This window comes from Cupressus sempervirens, chromosome 9, assembly GCF_028749045.1.
Source record: "Cupressus sempervirens isolate cs-2001-9-10 chromosome 9, ASM2874904v1, whole genome shotgun sequence".
NCBI lineage: Eukaryota > Viridiplantae > Streptophyta > Pinopsida > Cupressales > Cupressaceae > Cupressus > Cupressus sempervirens.
In genome coordinates, this window is record NC_143126.1 from 675,125,530 (window position 1) to 675,148,040 (window position 22,511).

General features: G+C 38.5%; 1 protein-coding gene across 16 annotated transcripts in view; it reads right to left on the reverse strand.

Annotated features, from left to right (window-relative positions):
• LOC149540536 (uncharacterized) overlaps window positions 1-22,511 on the reverse strand; it is a 205,459-nt gene that overhangs the window by 78,899 nt on the left and 104,049 nt on the right. For 12 of the 16 annotated variants that reach the window (XM_089801624.1, XM_089801618.1, XM_089801623.1 and 9 more), the window contains 2 exons: window positions 2,897-3,036; window positions 2,751-2,786 (listed from right to left, as the gene is read on the reverse strand). In XM_089801624.1, coding sequence (XP_089657750.1) covers window positions 2,751-2,786; window positions 2,897-3,036 — 176 coding nt within the window. The remainder of the gene's footprint in view (window positions 1-2,750; window positions 2,787-2,896; window positions 3,037-22,511) is intronic. The other 4 variants (XM_089801627.1, XM_089801626.1, XM_089801628.1 and 1 more) reach the window with 1 other exon arrangement.

Below are 22,511 nucleotides of genomic sequence, written 5' to 3' on the forward strand. Positions count from 1 at the left end.
GACACACTCTCCTTCAACCTTATTTGAATGACGTGAGTCTAGCCATACTTGACTCACAAACATTTGTTTCAAAGAAGTCAATGCACTAAGAAGGCTTTGCAAAGTCAATATAATCATTACAAACTTTGTGACACCGGATCTCACCAAATCTCTCCATCAACTGTGCTCTCTTATCAAATGTAGAATGCAAGGGTGATTGTAAATATATTTTTTGATCCTCCTTGCATCTTTCACAACTATACTAGCACAATCAAGTTTTCCTATGTTCTCCAAAAGAAGGTCAGGGACGTGCTCCACAAGGTGTCTTAAAAGGAGTGGGGTGCCTACACAAAGGATTCTACCTGTTGCCACATATTTTGTTGCATTATATATGATGATCTAAACCACATTTTGTACTCTTGCCTCCATGACAATGTGCTCCAATATTCAAACCAATGTTTCTATATTTTTTACCTTATTGGAAGCATCAACCGATTTCAAGAACACCACATTGTCTTTGCAAGCAACCAAAAAAATTACTAATGGTGTGGTTTTAGCTATCTATCCACCCATCGGAAATAATGGTGCAGCTATATTTTATCCATTCTTTTCTTTGGTCCTCCACCACTTCCCTTTCCCTATCAACTGCATTTGTGAACAACCTACAAGAACAAAGTGAAATTAGGTCAATACGCGATTTTGATATAATTAATAACAAAAATAATTAAAAATAAAATTAAGTGGACTATTTACTAAACTCCCACCCAAATCCTTGCAAGAAGAGGCTTTATACCCGTTTCTTGAAACTGTGATTGTAGTGACTAAATATAGCCAATAAGGATTGTCTACCACATTCAATGGGATGTTGTTGAAGTGCCAAAAAGGGTACATGCAATGTTTGGTTTCTCATATGCCTCCCTATTCCATCCAGTGGCCTCTAATGATGGTTGTGCTCCAAAGGTGTTCCTAGGCGCAAAATAGTTACCTATGGCTTGTATCCCTTTTGTGTCCCTGATTGTGATTCAGCAAGCACTCTAGTAGACAAAACAAAAGTGATGATTGAGTCGGTGAGTTTTTGGATATATGGGCCACGACAAGAGAACACTATACTTGTGCTTCCTCTTCTTCAATGTCAACTACAACACCTTGAAATTCAGTTATGGCTGCTCTCTTGTCTAGTTTTGCCCTCTCATTCTGCAATATTTTCTCATCCCCAACTACAAGTATGGCATTATTGTCCCTTCTTATTTCCTTTGTGGTCCCAACACATTCACAGCATCATGCTTCTTGATACTTGCAAAATGTTATTTGAGGTGGTTTATCCCTCCACGAAATACATTTTGCCATGTTATGCAAATCATTGACCCAAGGTCCATCCCTTCATAGGTTAATTGCCATATTGAATTAATGGTTAATTGCTAATCAACACATACAAAATGAAAAGACAGAATTAATCTTTCTGTTAAACAATTTAGCAAACTATCTAAATTGTTAAAATAATTTTAGACATCATTTGAAGTCAAAGTAACGAGACTCGGACCCAGCTCGAACTCGGCAAGGGTAACTCGACTCGTGACCTAGTTGGGACTCGCCAATAACTTGGCAATGACTCGACAAACTGACAAAACCCTTGACATTTTGAGAATTTTTAGGATTTAAAGAACATTCCATGCACCCATTATTGAAGAAATCTTAAAGACACAATAACATCATGAAATAGAAGGTAATTTGATCAATTACTTAAACGTGCATCGATTAAATAAGCACAAACATAAATTGCAAAATAATAGATAGTAGCTGAAGGAAATAGAAAACATAGATATATAAAATCCATGAAACCCATCAAAATGTATATCAAATCCATGAAATCCATCACTTTTAAAAAAATATTTTTTAAAAAAACATTTTTTAATTGTTTGTCTTAGCCGGAACTTGCCTGTCGCAACCAGGTCACAACAGTCGTGACCCACGAGTCACACCTTGACTCGCAAGTCAAGCGAGTCAGGTGAGTCACCTAACCTGACCTATTGAGCCTGAGTTAGGTCATTTTGACCCAGCAAGCCTAGCTTGACTTGCCAACTCGGGAGACTCACCCAACTCGCAACAAGTCTCGTTACTCTGTTTGAAGTTCAAAAAATATAAATAAAAGCTATTAGGGTTTGATTTTCGAAAAAAATAGAGATAGCAATAAATAAATAAAATGTTTTTAGAAAACATAAAAGAAAAATCAGAAAACCTACCCCAAGTCTTATTTAAATCAATGGAAATCGATTGCAAGTGTTTGAAAGAGTATTTGCCCCCCTCTCACCAAAATACAAGTGAAGAAACAATGAAATGAAGGTGACTTTTGCCATTTGTGACATTTATGTACAGGCAGCTGAGTTTTAAATGAAAACTTGGTGAGTATTTTTTGTGAGACAAATTCGTTAATACTCGCTGTGGGAAGTTATGAATTTTAACTACTTGTCGAGTTTTTGGCAAGTAGTAGAGCTATGCTCTAAAGAGTAAATAATTTTAATTGCAGGGATTCCCTATATATAAACTATAACACAGCTGCTTCCGTAGCATCTTCCAATTAAAATTAAGTCAAAATCCAAACTAAGAACTAAGCAGCTGATTGAGAAAATTAAACTTGAGCTTCAATAGAATTTTCTTGCTATTTCATGACTGCACCCAACTAATGTATTCTAGCAAAAACAATCTACTTACACTCACACACAAAGTGAACATTTTGCACGATGACAGTATTTAATAGCTTGTAAGAAATATACCTGTAATTGAGAATGAACTTGCTCCAACTTAGACTCCTGCAATATGTTGTTTTAATTAAATTTCTATATGTATAGCTACCTTGCCCCTGTGTTTATCTAACAAACATAAGACCTAACTTCGATATAGTATAATACAAATATTTTACCTCTTCCTCAAGAGCCTCTCTTAGCTGAGAGACAAGAGCTGCCCTTGTCATTTCACTGGTAGATAGCTGCTGAATGCATTGCCTCAAAACATTATCTTGTTCCCTCAATTCCTCTAGTACATTTGATTCATGCATATCTCCTGTCCAAAGCCATTTATTAATAACATACAATTTGTTTTTTAAAGACTCATCTTAGGAAAGCAATCAAAGTAGTGCACCTGCGAAGAACAATTCAAGTCAGGGCCTTAATAACAGAAAAAATTACATTATTCTTGGCCAAATCATATCATGCCAATCATTGCATAAACAAAATTGCTATCAACAAAATAGAAGGTATATCCATCAGAGAGGTTAACCAGCCAAAAATCATAAAATGTGCTTCTCAGGAGAAATAATGATGACTAATACATTGAAAATTTAACGAAAACATTTTTGATAGCCTAGTTTATTTTGTCAGTTTCTTCCTATCTCAGACAATTTTTGAGCATGCTAATTTCAACGCACATCTTAAACCACATGTTAGTCTAAGATACAGATGGGATCTTTACATTTATAGGATCCATGACAAATTTAATTTATGTTAACCAAACTTGTGTAGAATGCATGACTTACAGAGGACAGGGAGTCACAAAATTTAAAACTTTAAACAAATATTCAAATTATTCTAGAAAGGCAGGCATAATAACATCCTGCATCTTGCTCTCATAGTATATCACATAATATAAGAAAACAAAATCTTGTAATGCCATGCACTGCTCAGTGACACTGGAGGAAAAAGTGTCCATTTGGTTACCCTCACTTTCTCCCAGTATTATTTCACTTATTATACTGTATATAGATGTTATCAGAAACAAAATAGAAGTTATAAAGATTCCAGTTCATCCTACCACTTGGTCCAGCTAATAGATAATGTAATCAATCTGCCAGATTTAGACATGACCTCTTACTAATTGGGAATGGACACATGGTAACTCCCAACTTCTGCAGCGCCTAAAAAAAAGGAAAGGTGTGCTAGCCCCTTTTGGAAATGCCCAGAAATGATTATACAGTGCCAAGGGAAAGAAACAGTTTTCATTTTGTCTCCATATCTAGTTCACTGTAATGGATTTTCCCAGCAAAGAGCATGAAAAACAAAACGCCACAGAAGATATGCCATTGTGCTTGGTGGGTTCCTAAGATAAGTATCGAGCCCAATCCTTGGCACAGATTTGTTCTTCCCAATTCCTCCAAAATCAAATGTTCAATGAATCAGAGGAAGGTGAAAAGAAATATGCCCAGCTCATGTTTCTGTGAGCCCTATTTCAACGAGACATTATTAAGTGTTCTCAGCTCAGAGCACCTTTCTCTACTAACTCTCAGTTCAGTTCATTGGTAAAATAAAGATGATACATAAAAACACGCCATCAAAATCCATGCTACAGACACAAAAATACAAATAAAATTTTTAACTGCAGCTTTTGGGTGACACAAAATTGTGTGTTGGGCCAGATGCTCCCACATCACAATCTAAAACTATCTCAACAAAAATCAGAAATATTTTTTGTTAGTACAGTTGCCAGTAATCTGCAACCACAATATTTCATCTAAATATTCTTCTATGGAATTTCAGCATCTCAATCATTGCAATATAGATTTGACTAGCACATTTCAATACTATGACTTGTAAGTGATCTTATATACTGCTATAAATTTCCTAACCACAATACTTTTGCGCCTTGTCAAGCTGCACTTGTAAACCCATCTATGTAATGACCATTATTCGAGTGGGGTTCCCACTGCACCGAAAGACCAATCTGTTAATGCTCGATACAACCACTCAACTTGTAGCACAGAGGAGGCAGTTAAGCCCTTGTTACGAATCCCAAGGGGAGCGCTGAACAAATTTCCTATAATCTCCCCCCGTGTTACCTGAGGATCTAAGGACTCGAACCTGTTGCGAAGGTCAGATACCACCTGTTAGAGTGGGGTTGCCATTCCAGCAAAAGACCAATCTGTCAATGCTCGATACAACCAGTCAACTTATAGGACATAGGGGGCGGTTAAGCCCTTGTTACGAAACTAGAGGGGAGCCCTGAACAAATTTCCAACAACCACATCATATAGTTTTATAGAGAATTACTACAATGCATGCAAGGTGTCCCACAGCTTACATATCAATTGTTCCTTAACTAGTTGCACAAAGACATCAAGCTGCTCCATATAAATAGCTTCTTCTAGAAAATTATTTCTGTGTGTTGTTTTATATTGCAGATGATGCCCATGAAGCTCTGAAGCTTCTGCAGCTACTAACAACATTTGTTTTAAGTTCATTCATTATAAACCACCATTAAATAAGTGCCATGGTATTCTACAGCTCCCACTACAGTGTTTTACTCAGCAACTAAGCCTGCTTTGTACTGCTTATGCTCATACCTTACCTCAAATATCCACTCACACTCTACTGTGTTTGATTAAGGATAAAAATAAAGTACCATAGTTGGATTTTCATGAGGGAACTGTATGTGTCATCTATTATTTTCTCCCAATGTACTAGCATCTCACTTTATTTTCTCCCAATGCACTAGCATTTCACTTTCATCACCTGCTTCATCTACTTTGTGCTCCTGCTTCTACTATCTTGTGCTCCAAGATATTTAGAGAAATATAGTCCCAAACACCTTGTATGTAGAATTTTGAATTCTTGGTAAATTCCTAAGTGACGTTGGCTCTTATATCTGTCCACCTTCCTGTTCATCCCGTCGTAAGTTTTTTCTTGTACTGCTTTTCATGGCTACTTGAAGGAGATACTTCACCTCCAAGGACTTTCATATTCAAAATCTTAAATTTTTTTAATCTACCTGCATAGCCTTCATCCCACATTGATTTCTATATAGCATTGCTCACATAGAAATTAAAACCCACTTACTCTACTATCATTCATAATATGATCATATTATTTGTAAGTTATTGATTATGAAGAGTAACCAATGAAAAGATATTATTGCCCTTGCTGATTCACATATGGTATACATGCAAATGAAGTGTAACCAGAGTTTCTTAAAGCCCAACAATGAGTTCGCTTCCATGCCAAGCTTCATAGGAATATTATACAATGCCTTAGTGAGTAACCTCCAGTAAACATATGGTGTAATAGAAAGTGTATCCACGAATACTGATCTACAATTGACGGTTTCCCCTTTGTTGATATGAGTTTTATGCCACTACGACGTGTAGAATCGACTACTTAGTATTCCAATACGAAACAACACATCTCCAACTCTCTCTTGAATAAGGATGCTCATATGCTAAACAATATATATGGATTATGTGATCAATTGAGACAACCCCAAGGTTCCCTCTGTTTTCAGAATTTCACTCCCCTATAATGATGTGATATGTTAGTTATCACAAAGGGACTCACGGTATTCATTCAATAGATATCAACTACTCCAACTTCTTCCAACCAAACAAATTGTAAATAGAACGGGTTCGTGAATTCTAACCTGAATCTGACAATGCAAAAAAATGCTGATGATGGGATGAGCCTCTAACCAGTCCTTCCTTTGCCTTGTCAACTGGGCATAAAGGGTGCTATCTTCTATGGATGCGGGAATGATTTTCATATAGCCAATACTCATTCAAGAACCCAATGAAGATGCAATCTAAAAACATTTCCAATAGAGGTCGAACACTTGCAATCTTATGTAATGTTCCTTTCTTGACAATGGCAGATGAAATTGTTGATACCTCAATTCCGTCCACATAAATGTGTTCCCCAAGCCCACCCGAATGTCTATCAGTCAACAGGCATACCAAATGGAGGGAGGAGGTTGTGGTACAAAGATATTCCTTTGTCGTATTGTTGCAAAACTGAAGTGTATGGTGGACTCACGATATCCGCACAAGCTATACGAGTGGATGGTGTACGGTTGGTAGAATGTCATATCATCATACAATGGAATGGGGAAGTTGGAGGCAAGTGTCTGTACAGTGCAAGCAAGAGCTCGTATGGTGTCTAGAATGTACAGCTGGAAGGATGAATAGGTGTACGGGCAGGAAGGGAGTGGGCGTATGACAAGATGGTGGTGTATGATAACATATGGTGTGAGAAGAGACAGAAGGAAGTGCGCATGGTACTATGTCATACAATTGAGACAGGGTTAGGGGAATCTATAGAACAGTTGTGTTGTACGAAAATGTTGTATGACGGAAGGCAGATGGAATGCAGTGGATTCGACAATGCCAATATAAATACAAATGATATATATATCAAACACAAATAACTTGCAAAAAACAGAGACCAAAATATAGGCAACTTGTTACCGAATAGTAATTATATTTTCATATACAGATGGTGCTCTGATTTGCTAGATCCGAGCCAAATAATACGATAACGAAATAGGGTGAGGGTTGAATCCCACCTAAACTGGAATAACCAAGTAGGGAAGATCACACTTCCAAAATGGCGAACAACAGAGAACTCCAACAGGAAATTACAGAACAAAGAAAAAAATCCAAATCGCATACTAACAACTTCCTACATGTCGTACATAAATACCCCTTTGGACAAAACTCCCAAGAGTTTACAAAGTATGTCGACATGGCAAACACCTACGGATAATAAAAATGGGCCATATTTGTTTACCGTATGGGTAAATAGATTAATGCACACAGACAATAGACAAGAACAGCAGAACTCCTTTTATTATTTGCATACGCCAAAGACATTACATTATGATTATCATGATGATTACCATGATCCCGAAGGGTGTATATATACTTTCCAAAGAACCTTCCCAAAGGGGTCCATCAGCCACATAACAAGAACCTTCCCAAAGGCCCCCGTCGGCTGATATACAATTTTACCGACGACATCGTCTCCCCCAAAAGAAAAAGTCGTCTCTGGATGACAATTACAAAATATCCGAGACAGATTAACAAAATGGAATACATTAACTGACTAACTACAACAAGATAGATCTGTTTCTGTCACACCACTTTCACATTCATTCCGTGCCTGCATCAAACTAGTCTCCAAAATACGTATTGTTTCCTTAGCTGACCTTGATAGCCACCTGTGTCGCTTTCTTTGTTTCCAACTCCTGGGTACCCTGAGCCAAGTGTTGCTGAACTGCCTTCAACTGGATGATCAGCTCCTCCCGAGCTCTCTATGCATCCATCAAAACAGCTTCATGTCCAACAACTCCAAGTGCCTCAAAGCGTATCACCCCTCTCGAAAGGCTTGCTCCGTTGATCTTTCCACCTCTGGTGCACTATGCCTGTAGCAGCTCCAGGTCTCATCAACTAGTCACACTTCCCACAACTGATAACCGCACCACTGGGGGTCAGCAAGGTTGAGGGGCACTCTCAAAACCACACAAAACTCCATAGAACACACCATTTTTGTCATTTTCTTCCGATTACGCACTCTTTACCTGTTGCTATCTTTCCCTTCCCTTTGGCATCATGCGTTACTCATTTTGAACTGTTTCAATCTGTCGTCTTTTTTTATCTTTTTAGAAAACCTCCTGTCACCTTTCTTCTGCGTCTACTAGTGTACTACAATCTTCTTCTCCTTCTCCAATTCCTACCGTATGGAATGGCTCCCTTCCTGCATTGAAGATGTTCCCACTTCTCCGACGTGCGGCTTCCCTTCTTGCTCCTTGCCATCATTCCTTCCTTTGTCTTCTTTGTACATACGGTGCCCAGTAGATAAATTGTAATTGTCGTACGGCAATCTCTGGTTACTCTGCCAGGTGATATCGTCGTACTATGTCTGCCAAGAGGAGTCGCACTTCCATACGGTGGATATCTAGAGATATTTTTTTTGTTGTTGCTTGACTACAGGGTCCATACTGATATAAGACCACTAGAAGAAGTCGTACAATGGTCCTTTCATAAGATTGCTACACGAAAGCATCAACTATCCATTCATAAAATCGTCGTACGAAGGTATCAAAAGGAACTTGTACAATGTTAAGTTAATATTTTAAACTCTATTGAAAAGTTTGTACAATGAGCAAGGACAACCTCTGTTGTGTTTTTCCATACGGCTGCAAGACTTCTCAAATGTCGTACGATGCAGGAGCATCTTATACAAAGACCGTACAGCTCCAAGACTTTCGTATGGTGCATATCAAGTCCACTATAGTTACCGTACAGTGCCCAAACATGAAATTTAACCTTCAGAATCCGTACACCTTCAAAATCCGTACGAGTATGGGGGTCTTATACAAAGATCGTACGGCTACTGAAATTTCCGTACAGGGCCTCTCAGGTGCAAACTGGTGACTGTAAGGTGACTCTCTCTCTATTTTTTTTATTTTTTTTCATTTTTCTCTTCTTTTCTTCATTTTTTTCTCTTTATTTTCATTTTTTTCTCTTTTTTTTAAATTATTTTTTTAAAACTAAGTTTTACTGCTCCTCAATATTCATCGACAGAATAAGTTGCGCATGATATATTTTCAACCTAGAACCGTTCACCGTTTCCAGAATTTCCTACCCATCCAATATCCATAGCTTTATTGCTCCGCTATCGCCCACTTCCCGTATTTGGTACGGTCCGACGCATTTGACTCTGAACTTGCCCGGTTTGATTCTGTTTCGTCTGTCATACCTCAACACCAGTTGCCCCGGTTGGAACTTGTTCAGTTTTAGGTGTCTATCCTGCCATGCTTTGCACCTATTCTGTGTAACCTCTGTGACCCTTTGTGCCTGCAATCATTGAAGTTTACTTAAGTTACATGATCTTTCCCTCAAGTTTTCCATATCGCCCAATTTGTTCTTGACACTCAATACCATGAATTTCGTCGGCTGCCACTCCTTGCCGTTAATAATTGTATTCTTGATTTTAGAACCTTCACTCCATACTACTGAAGCTTTTATTAAACCCTTCCTCTTTGTTTTCTCTGCAGAACATATGATGTGTTTTCCTTACTGCCCGCACCTTTCTAATAAATTTGTGGTTCGACGTAACATTTTCTTTTTGCACGGTCCGTTTATTGTGTACCGTACGGTGGAATCTTTCCTTCTTCTGGGTTTGTACTATATGCTCTTCCCTTTAGCTTTTGTCATAACCACCTTCCCTTCTTCCGCTTCTATGTATTCCTTCGAACATTCATTTCCCTCTTCTTTCTCACCTTCCTCGACCCTTAACATATTACAACTCGAAAAGAGCTCGTAATCCTCCATCTGCGAATGGAAAAGGCCGTTCACCGAATCCAAATCATCGTCTATCAATCCACCTTCCACCCATAGGACCCCTTCCTCATTGGGTTCCAATCACTACTTTCCTTCATACTCTTCTTCGAAATCAAATGATACGGCTTCCTCGCCCACCATTTGCATGTGTAAATCAATAGTGAGTCGTCGTCCCCTACTTTCCATTGATAGTGTATTCTTCTTCCAGTCGTGCTTAACCCTTGCTTGCACAAGTCATCCCCAGCCCAAAATGGTGTCATATCCTCTCCTCTTCAGTGGGATGACTACAAAATAGAGTCGGAACGGCTAAGTTCCAATAGTCACTGGTTGTGCCATCGAGATTCCCAACAATTTGATTCCATGTTGGTTTGCCATGAGCAACTCGAATGTAGGTGGCCACAAAGCTTGCTGTCCCAACTTCTTCCAGGTATCTTCTTGTAGGACGTTTACCCCTGAACTTCTGTCCACAATTGTGTCTATCAGAACAGTTCCTAGAATTCCCATTTTGACGACAGCTAGATGCCATCCGAATGTGAGGGCTAGTAGCATCGGGTCCTCCGCACGTGCTCCACTTTCCTTCTCCCCTCCTTGTTCTCTGGATAATTTAGCAACGGGAGCGATGTTTGTGAGTGCCGATCGGAGTTGAGGCATCGTAAGCAACAGATCATGTATTTTGACTGGTACTTCAGTTTGTAATATCTAATGTACAATGTTCTGTTCCGCGCAGTTCCTTGCTGAGGTACCAATAGTGTCCTTCAAATGTGCTTTCTCCGCCTGTGTCACCTTCTCAATTTTCACCCTTGTTTCCTCTAATCTCTTCTTTTCCTCTATTGAATCGGGGTAATTTTTTGCTTGCTTCCGTGTGATTGCCAGAACCTACTCTTCGTCCTTCCCGATGGTGATCAAATTTACTCCTGACTTCAGCCACTTGGCATCTTCATGATCTCCAGGACCGCACCATCTGCATAACAACTTTGGTGTGTTTGTCGTTATACAGTCTCAGGCAAAGTGGCCCCACAAATTGCATGCTCAGCATTGTACCATCGCCTGTTTGCATCGTACTGAATTTGGTTGCGGCTTCCATTATTATTGTTGGCATTGTTGTTTTGCCCTCTATTATTTTTGTACCCTCTCGACGTGGCACCCTCATTACTGGTGTTTCCGCTCCCTACTAACGCGGAAACCTCCTGGGTCAGGAGCACTAGTTGAGGTCCTCTTGTTTTCATATTGAAGGGGCATTCCTTTGTGGAATGTCCCATGATTTGGCAAATCTCGCAGAACTAGTTCTTTGGACAAAATCCCTTCGTGTGACCTTCTACCTTACATTATGTGCACCATAGGTTGTTTCCCTTCATCTCTTTCTGCATGTTCTTAAATTCTTTCATTGTTCGCATCATATCCTTCTGGAGGGCAAAGACCTTCTTGCTGCCTTTTTCATCATTGCTACTCTCTTCTTCCAAAGACACTTCGTCATCTACCTCGGATGAGCTATTCTTCTTTTTTGTTTTCTACTCACTTTTTAAGTTCATTGCCCGATTGTATGCTTCAGTGTATGAGAATGGCGACACGATCCTCATCTTCTGTAGCTTCCGGCATAGGCCTTCAATGAACCATCTCATTTGCAACCCATCCGTCGGCTTACTTTCGATCTTGTTTATTAAGTCTTTTAATTTTTTGACATATACTCGAACTGTTTCATTTTTCCCTTGCTTCGTGTTGTATATCTCTGCTACGATCTCATTGTCGTCGCGCAACAGTTGAAATTCAACGGTAAACTCCTTTTTAATGTTATCCCAATTGTTTAGTTTTTGGGGATCCGTATCTATGAACCAATCAATTGCTACCCCCCTTAGGGTTGCCGAAAATTGTCGGACCCATTCATTTGTATCTGTTATGCCATTCGCCCCCCAAATTGTTTTGCATGTTTTACAATGTCGAATTGGATCGACTATTCCATCCCCATCAAACTTCGGCAACTTTTCTTTCATACCAACCATTACTATTCAAGTCGGAGGTACTTGTTGCGTACCCGCATTGTTTTGAACTCCCGCGCTGTTTTGCACACCCATGCTGCTCTGCACGCCCACGTTGTTTGCAACAGTTTTTTTATTTCTAATAGTCGTGCTATTTGGTGAAGAAGGGTTTTCGTCAAGCGAAGTTGTCCGTTCTGGAAGTGTATCTCGGACGAAGAGTTCACTCCAAGCTCTTGCTCCCTCGGCACTCTAAGTCGTGCGAGTTAATCCCTTTCTGTCTAGATTCTCTTCCCTCGGCGTATGCAGCTTAAGAAATTCCTCCATTGCTTCTTCCACCAAATCCAACCGTTATCGAGTCTCTTCCAACAATTCCTCAGTGCTTTGGTGTCCATCGGCAATCTGCTGAAACCTTCGTCTGCGTTCGACCTATTGTGCCAATATTAAATTCCCTTGTGCTATGCATATTTCATCTTTTTCCTTCAGCTTGTTCTTATTTTTGTTCAACTGATTCGGCATTAGTCTTCATTCCTATGCCTTCGTTCCAGGTCCATCGAGCAACGATGCCAAATGTTTACCGTATGGCTAAATGGATTTATGCACATAGACAATAGACAAGAATAGCAGAACTCCGTTTATTATTCGCATAACACAAAGACATTACATTATGCTTATCATGATGATTACCATGATCCCGAAGGGTTTATATATACTTTCTGAAGAACCTTCTCGAAGGGGTCCGTCGGCTACATAACAAGAACCTTCCAGAAGGCCCCTATTGGCTAATATACAATTTTACCAACAACAGTATTATTAAATAATTAAATGTCCAAATAATATTATTTAAATTTTGAGACCATTAATTATTTAAAGTATTTTATTAAAATCAATACAATTAAAATGTTCCTGACAAATTCCTAGAAGCCATGTGCAATGACAAGGTTGTATGGTAGAGGAAAGAATCACTGTGTGGTAGCAAAGATTGTTGTGTGATGAGTTATTGAAGTGTAGGATGACAGTACAGTATTTCCAATCAGAGTATGGTGGGTTTTGCCTAAGTACAGTGTTATTTCTCCATACAGCAAGTTGCTCAGACACAAATGGAGTATGGTGTTATACTGATCATATGGTGTGGGTGAGCGGAATAGTGTACTGCAGTGTGGTGTTCATACAAGGTAGCTAGAAATTGTAGATGGATCGTACCAGCAAGTGGTCGTGCGATAGGAGCAAGTGAAATATCCCCTTCTGGATATTTTACCAAAAACCCATGATATAAAGGTGCAGAATTAAATTCGAAGAGAAAACCAATATTCAATATGAATTCCAAAATTTTAATCGATTTGTAACCAGCAGATTTACATATAAGAAAACTCATAAAAGCTTGCTTATTCCGTCAATATTTAGAAAGTACATATATAAACCAGGAATTAACTCAGATAACCATCAATGCGTTACTGTATTATACAACAGCAATACAATAACATGCAACTATCCAAATAATTCAATCTTATAAATAGTAAAAACAGTTAGATTGGCAAATGTACATAAAACTGTAAGAAAGCTAGGTTTGCATCCAACCTCCAAAAGCTTCTTCAAGGGTTTGCGTCCTCGAAGAGATAACCAATAACTGTTTCCAACTCCCAAATTAATATTTGTTTTAAATATTATAATCGTTATAACCTCCCATGTGGAGCCTGTTATACCTTTATCACTTTTCCCAATGTAATGCATGCTCTTTTAAGCAATGTGGGATAAAACATCTTTTTGTCCTTTAGTCACTTAAGTGAACATAGTACCTCTTTAAATAAAGTGACAAGTTAAATGAACTTTGATAGTCACTTAGTCAGCAAACCATATAATCATTAAGCATTAAAATAGTTGACCAAATGAACTCAGATAATCATGTGCAATAGCTCGTTGGAAAGCTCTCGGCAAGATGCTTCCAAACCAACATTGAGGTACCGAAAATACTGTGCTCTGTTTACTTACTAAAAATAGTAAGCATCCGGACAACCTGCCAAAACTGCTCTGATGGGTCTGAAACTGGAAATGTCTAGGCCAAACATGAAACTGAACCTCGTAAAGAACCTTTTCGCCCCCAAAACCTAGGCGAAGTGAGCCAGCAACACAAAATTATAATGCCCTAGAAAAAGGGGACATTACAAAGCCTTCCTTCTCAAAGATTGTTTGCCCTCAAGCAATCTGCTCATGCCTACAAAAACCAAATGCCAGGATCCCATACTCGCCTTGAGAATGAGATTCTACACCTCAGCCGACATAACCCGGCATACATCATCCCAAATCCGAAATGGTGAAATAGTACAATAGGAATCAATGTGCCAAATAACTGAATGCCAGGATCCCAAGGCTCACCATTAAGGGACACCAACTACCATGTGTTGTTGCCTTGTGTACCAATACCCTCAGTCAGAATGAGTGCCTCACTCCATGAGCAACCTTGTGAGTCTCTACTGTCAAGTGATGATGGGAGCTTGGAAATATACCAATATCCATCCCAAGATGATAACAACCAAACTCTCCTCCTAGCTCCCCAATAAAAGGCAATACATAGATACGCTCCCCCTAGATCCCAAGTGAGAACTCGTGCATTGTCTGAGATACTACTGACCAACTCCTATAATATTTGTACCACTATACCACTCCTGCAATAGCTGTACTGATGACAATGACAGATCCGGCCAATCTGACTACACCACTATATCACCTTGGTGTAAATAGAGTAATCCTAATCTCTGGAACTTTGATGTGTCAGAAGGCTGAAACACGCAAATCATAATCCTATGACTGTCGAACAACACAGCATAATCCACCAGATGTAAGATACTATTAACACCTGGATCCCCGATTACCCAATACATCATGCCAAACCTGTCGCAACCTGAATCCCAAAACAACCGAACCCCACATCCATTTGCCATATAGAGATAAAAATATCTAGGAGCGTCTATAACACAACATCTCTCTACAGCTCCAGTTAAACTCCCATGGATGTGATAACTAACCAAACCATCATGTCAACTGACACCATAGTCGTCATGTAACCATGCACCCATAAGAAAACTGTGTGACATAGAAGTAGCAAACCATGTTGGATACATATAAGCATGATGTATAACTAACAGCTTTCCCTGCAAATAATCCCCCACAAACAGCTGAGTCAGACACTTGCAGCCGCTAATCCCATCTTCCGAAGATGGTGAATACCCATCCCACAAAGGATGGTATAATTTTGGAACCAATCCACACCGATGCATCATCAAGTCCTTCGTGCGCGGATCAAAAGAAAAATGATGAGCACCCTTCACTATGTATTCGAGGTAAAATGCTCCAACCTCTGTCAATGGCTCATCACTAAAAACACTTGAATCAATCAACTGATCCCTCTGACTCTGAAAAACAACAAGTCGGCATCCAAAATCAGCTGCATGGATTGAAGTGAAAGATTTGTTTCTAGGAGATGGAAACAAATCAATATGAGAGCTATACTCCAAACCAGATGACACTTTGTGAATGCCTTGTGTGGATGACGGAGTATGTCATGTACTACCACACAACTCTCAGGAGAATCCACCATTGTGAAACAAGAGCTACTGGTAAATTGTCCTGTATCAACTATCACGGCACTAACCTCAAGAGAACTTGATACAACTAGTGGTTCTCTACTGTTCTCCACCAAGCTACTCATCCCAACTGAAACCTTTGTACCTATATCTGTGATAGATGTAACCACATCCCCACTACAACCTGTGGATATAAGATCCTTATCAACTGCCTATATACGTAACTGTACTATATCTGTAGTTGGTGAAAATTGTGCCAAACTCAACTCCTCTCTAAGCTTCTCAATCTGTAATTGTGACTCTTGAAGGGCCAACTAGGTACTCTACAACGAGTCCATAGTCACCTCAAGCTCATGAGTGAGCTTATCAACCTTCTTGTTTCCCTGCAATGCAACATAACAAATGCAATCCCACTCGAGAAGGAAATCTCTATCTGCAAATAGTTGTAGGTAATTTTGTTTCATCATTCCAATTGGTTCTTGGAGTGCATGTATCTCTGCAGAGGAAAAAACAATATCACCACTCAACTGTCAAAGGAGTACTCCAACCATAGGTGGCCAACATTTGACGAGCAACATCAAAATGCTTAACGGTTGTGTAAACCATCCTGTCATTAACCTTCAATTTGCTAGTTAAATGACGATTATTCGCACTCTGATATGAGGCTGAATCAATGTCACTCAACATATGATAAGAAGCATCGTGTATGCTATCATCTAGGCACACCTCAATAGCTAGGGTTCTGTTGCTATGCACCTCATAGGATGGCTCAATTGGCAAGGTAGAAGCTGTTGATATAACAATATCTTCACGTACTTCCACTTCCAAGGTGACTGTGTGTCCATCCACATCATGATCTTAGGATTCATTGTCATCAAATGAATTTTCTGATTCGTTTTCTAAGGTCTGAATTTTTCTCTCTCTAAGGTCAACTGTATCATGGTCACTAACTGTTGGAAATTAATCATAGAGGCTTCTAGATACTATAGATACCTCTTGTTCCTCTTTCTCTTTGTTCTATGATGTAGTCCTCTTAACAATGGAAACCATACATCGTGCCACTTTGTCTAGTTTTGCAGGGTCTAAAATCAATTCATTCATCCTTTTCTGATTTTCATCTAACCTTTTCAAACTTTGTTTAAGCTTCTCCATATTCTTGTCCCACTGCTTCTGGGTACTTGAAGTAAACATGATTAACTAATTGATTCAATGTCCAATTCACCGTAATAAACTTCACAAATTCCACCAACCAATTGTTGTTGAACTCTACGCGCTAAAGGAGTCCCACTCCAACTGTAGGTGCAGATAATGTCTACCAGTCTGCAAATGTGAGTAGCAATATAAAGTATGAGTCTACTATGATTGTCCTTCCAGTGCCCACGCTCATCTATTTTCTTTAAGCACTGACTGCTTCTGTATACTGGTAATTTTGACGAACAATTACCATGCAAATTATTTCTCAAACAATCGGTTACTGTTACTGCTATGCTCTCATAAGGAAATACATGGTATTATGAATTTGCAAGTTTGTACTCAAAAGTTCCAACCAAAATATCTGAGACACAGGGGTGATAACTGAGTCTACTCCACTGTAATATTCTCTGTCTAATCTAAGCAGAAAACTCAAATGTTTGCTGGTGGAATTTCGTCAAACACTTGATGTATGTTCTTTGATGTTTATACTATTAAGCCATTGCAGATTTAACTTTACTAGCCCTGACTCAAAATTTGATATAAATATAATAACACAGAACTCCAACACAATAGCATTGATGGGATTAATTTATCAGATTAACATTGAATAGAAAGTTACCACTAAAATATGACACTGTGAGGAGATGGAACGGATAATATTTCTGCCAAAATGTTATTACAATATCTTAATCTAAGAATAGAGAAATGGAACCTGGACCCAGTCGTTGGCATGAACCAACCTGATGGACGGGTGTAGACAAGATGGCAGAGTCTGTTATGTCGCTGGAAGAGACCAACAGTCACATATCCCTGTTGGACATGAAAGTTGGGCATCTGCTACTGGTGAAGACTGATTTCGTGAGTTCTAATGCAACCCGCAACTCCAACATTTTGCCATTCAATAATCCGTAAAAGATATCACTCCTGGCATCTTCGATTCTGCAAGATTATGTGGCAGAATGATGGTGAGAGCAGATGTTATGGTTCAATCTGTGAGTATTCTGTTCTGTTTAGTGAGGATCATGTTACTGCTGCAACTTCTTTCTGCTAAAACGTCTGTCCCAAAACTCGTATTAACTCTGCCTTCTTCCAGCCAACCGCAGGACATGAGAATGACCTCGACTCTCCATAATACGTCTGCGTTATGTTCTACTCTATACGGCATGCCCAGCTTTCACTCTTTGCACCCGAAAATCTACACTGTCGCCCCAGCAATGCAATATGCAATCGTAACTCAAAGGAAAGAGGCATCGTTTATGATCCTACCTTCTACCCAAAACTCTGCAAGTACCTTCAACTCACCTTGCAGTTTATGTGAGGAATATAACGACGTGACCCTCAGACACTGGTCTCAATACCAACCAACATGATGCCAAACAATGTCACTTACAGTTTACTTTGGGAGTTCGGCCCTGTAAAGCTGCCTCCAAGAATCAACGTCCAGAATAATGCTCGACTTGCTACTCCCACTAGGAACACTTCGAACTTCAAGATTAACTTCTTCAAATTATTAGTCAATGGTGAAACCAGAACTGATCTCACTCCAATGAGAGGCTAGATAAATGACTTTTTGTGTCTACAAAATACCAGGCTTATTTTTTGGTAAACAATATCGTAGAAGAAAGCTCCTTTTTATCACAACTCTACAAATTTTCTATAAAATACTGCAACTAGAAAAAATTGTATGATGTACCTCTACAACTTGAATCTAAAGAAAACCCTCATATGTTGATAAAACTCCGTAACAAATAATATTCAGAAAATCTCTTCAAAACACTTCTAACTTGATCCAAATACCTCACAAGCTAGCAGAATGCTAGGCTCTGATACCACTGAAATATCCCTTTCCAGATATTTTACCAAAAACCCAGGATATAAAGGTGCAGAATTAAATCTGACGGCCCACAACAAGTCCATCTAAAGTCTGTCAAATCTTGACCGTCGGATCAAGAGGGGCCCACTTTATTCTGGAAAGGAGCGTCCCCTTCTTCCTCTTTTTCCCAATTTCTTTAAAGCCAACCACCCATAAATCAAAACCCCATTCAAGCCTTTTCATTCTTCTTTCTCTTTGCCAGTATCGGTTCTATCCCGACAGTTTTCTTTCGGGTCAGCAATACAATAACATGCAACTATCCAAATGATCCAATCTTATAAACAGTAAAAACAGTCAGATTTGCAAATGTAGATAAACCTGTAAGAAGGCTAGGTTTGGGTCCGACCTCCAAAAGCTTCTTCAAGGGTTTGCGTCCTCGAAGAGATAACCAATAACTATTTCCAGCTCCTAGATTAATATTTGTTTTAAATATTATAATCTTTATAACCTCCCATGTGGAGCCTATTGTACCTTTATCACTTTTGACAATGTGATGCATGCTCTTTTAAGCAATGTGGGATAAAGCACCTTTTTGTCCTTTAGTCACTTAAGTGAACATAGTACCTTTTTAAATAAAGTGACAAGTTAAATGAACTTTGATAGTCACTTAGTCAGTAAACCATATAATCATCTGGCATTAAGATAGCTGACCAAATGAACTCAGATAATCATGTGCAATCACTCGTTGGAAAGCTCTCAGCGAGACGTTTCCAAACCAACACTAAGGTACTGAATATACTGTGCTCTGTTTACTTACTAAAAATAGTAAGCATCCGGACAACTTGCCAAAACTGCTCTGATGGGTCTGAAACTGTTAATGTCTAGGCCAAACCTCAAACTGAACCCCGTAAAGAACGTTTTCGCCCATGAAACCTAGGCGAAGTGAGCCAGCAACACAAAATTATAATGTCTCAGAAAAAGGGGACACTACATCAAGTCTAATGGCATACTATGAGGGGATAAGTCGTATAGTAGCTATCCAATAGTAGTACAGTGCCTCTCTTCAAATTCAAAGATGCAAATGAATTTGTGTTTTAGTAGCTAGTCCTCCGGAAATGAGTTAATAACATCAAAGGAAAATTGCACCAACAAATACCAAAATGTTGCCATAGAAAATAACCACAAATATGTGTATATATATATGTGTGTGTTTGTGTGTATATATATATATATTTCAGACAAGGATGGTGTTCCCAACTTGTCAAATTTGAAACACAATCATACAAATGAAATAGGGTGATGGTTGAATCTCACCAAAACTGGACAGGCAAATTGGGAAGGTCTTTCACTTCCGAAATGGCGAGAAAAGCAGAACTCCAATGGGTATTCGCAGTACAAAGAAAAAAATCCAAATCTCATAATAAAAACTTCCTACATGCCACACATAAATACCCCTTCAGACAAAACTCTTGAGGGTTTACAAAGTATGTCGACATAGCAAACACCTATTGATAATAAAAATTGGGCCCCTTTATTAAATAATTTAACGTCCAAATAATATTATTTAAATTTTGGGACCATTAAATATTTAAAGTATTTTATTAAAATCGGGGGCATTACATCTTCGGCCCATACTAACCTTGTATTGTTACTCACAATCATAGAGTACCAAAATGTATCGACAATAGCTTTATCACTAATTATCATTCAACAATATTTTCTATCAACTATTTCTACTTCAAATCAACATGAAATAAAATCCTACTTTAAGTGAGGAAATGTAGAAACCATGAAATACTCCGAAGCAACAGAAGTAATCCACCACAAAGACAAACAATAAATTAGCAATACTTTAATAACATTGTGACAACAATTTCTCCTAGATTCTCTCTTAGCTAGGTTGACAGATGGCTTGTATGATCACATTGCCGAAGTTAGAAAATGTTATCATTGTGTGAAAATGCAAAAAAGGGATGTGAAGAATAACCAAGAGTAAATGATGAACTTAGAATGGCAGTAGTTGGAAAATTAGTTGTAAATAGCTAGTACATGCTTATAGCTTTGGACAAGTCCAATCCAAAGTGGGGATGTTAGATTTTGAAGTGAATTTTGCTAAGTTTGTAGTTATAGTTAGATTGATATGATCATTCGTTTCATATATATATATATATAATGCATATATTATACATAAGGTTATTTATATTATTAATATACTAACTAATGATGTTTAAACCTTGAAGAGAGACATGTCTCCTCCTCTCATACATATATGAGATCCAAATCTACATTTAAAACATATCTATAACAATGGCAATATAATTACATTTGCAGAACCAATCCATGTTACTTAACATGGGATCAGAGCCTAACTGTAGATGTAAATAAAATGAAGAGTATATAAGAAAGAGATTGTGAGCATGTGGGTATGCAAGTTTTGTAATTGATAATCGAGAATAAACTGATTGTGAGCATGAATATATGCGAGTTTTGTATTTGACAATCAGGAATAAACTATAACACCAAATATAATAGAAGCTTTGAGTATTGGAAAGAAAACATGAACATTTGGTAAATGCATTTATTTGAAATCAAATATCTCTCAAGTACAAACCCATAGCCAACAACCATGGACCCTTCCTCTTGAACAGGTATTACAAAATCCATATCGAGGGTACACCATGGAAGTCAGATAGAACATAACCATATCAAGTCTCAATCAAGATGCCCTCTGCATTAGACTCGACAAGTAGACAAATGATCACTTCACTGTCGTATTTATTGCAGAGCACTCATAGTTCTAAATTGGGAGATCAAAGAAGCCTCCATCACTACAATTTTTGGCGGGCAGTACAATGGTTATGTTTATGTGAACTTATTATTACACAATCAAAAACAAATATGCATCTTGTGTTTGATCCGAAGATAAGGTTATGCCTTGATGAAGTTTGTATCTGAGTATATTTCTAAATTTTGATGATGGTAGAGTCCACGAGTCTAAACAAGGAGGGCGTCGTCAAACAAACAATTCCCCATATATCATTCTCATCGAACAAACAATTCCCTATATATCATTCTCATGAGAATGATATATAGCCTCCTTGTTTAGACTTGTGGACTCTACAATCATCGAAGTTTAGAAAATTGATATAGGATTCAAAGTGAGTTTGACAGGCATCCTTGGGTGAAGAGAGTTTCTGAGGACGTAACTAGAGGACCTGACTTCTAGAATCAATGTTTAGAGGGAGAAATTTTGAGATGCAATCCTTTGTGAATGATATCTTCTCTATGAGGAGAAGATCTAAGAAAAATTCTTTATAATGCACTCTCCTCTATGAGAGAGAAGTCTGAGGTGAAAACCCTTGTTCCACCCTCTAGAAGCAACTACGTTGGGTCCACCCTCTGACTTGGTTCATGGTGGATATCATGTGAGTTACTAGATGATGTTGTTGTGATTATGTCATGAAAGGTGACGATTTTTCATTGATGTATATATTTAGAGGGGACCTATTGAAAGGTGACAATCTTATCAATAGCTAGACCTGTTATCATAACAGACTACATTAAGTTGTTGTCCTAGAGTGTCGGAAGTTATGATAACGAACAAAAGGTAACTACTGAAAGGTGATGATCTTATCAATAGTAGACCTATCTCCTAACACCAAAATGTGTTGGAGCAAGTGTTATCATGGTTCTTCAGGCCGGATTTTGCTGGACACCTTGATAACCAACTCATCATGGATCTTCGGGCCAGATTTTGTCTTACACCATGAAATTAAATTGTCATGCTTCTTTGGGCCGGATTTTGTCAGACATCATGACATAAATTTATTATAGACCACACTTAAGATGATGTTTAAACTTATATTAAAGTTAGAGAA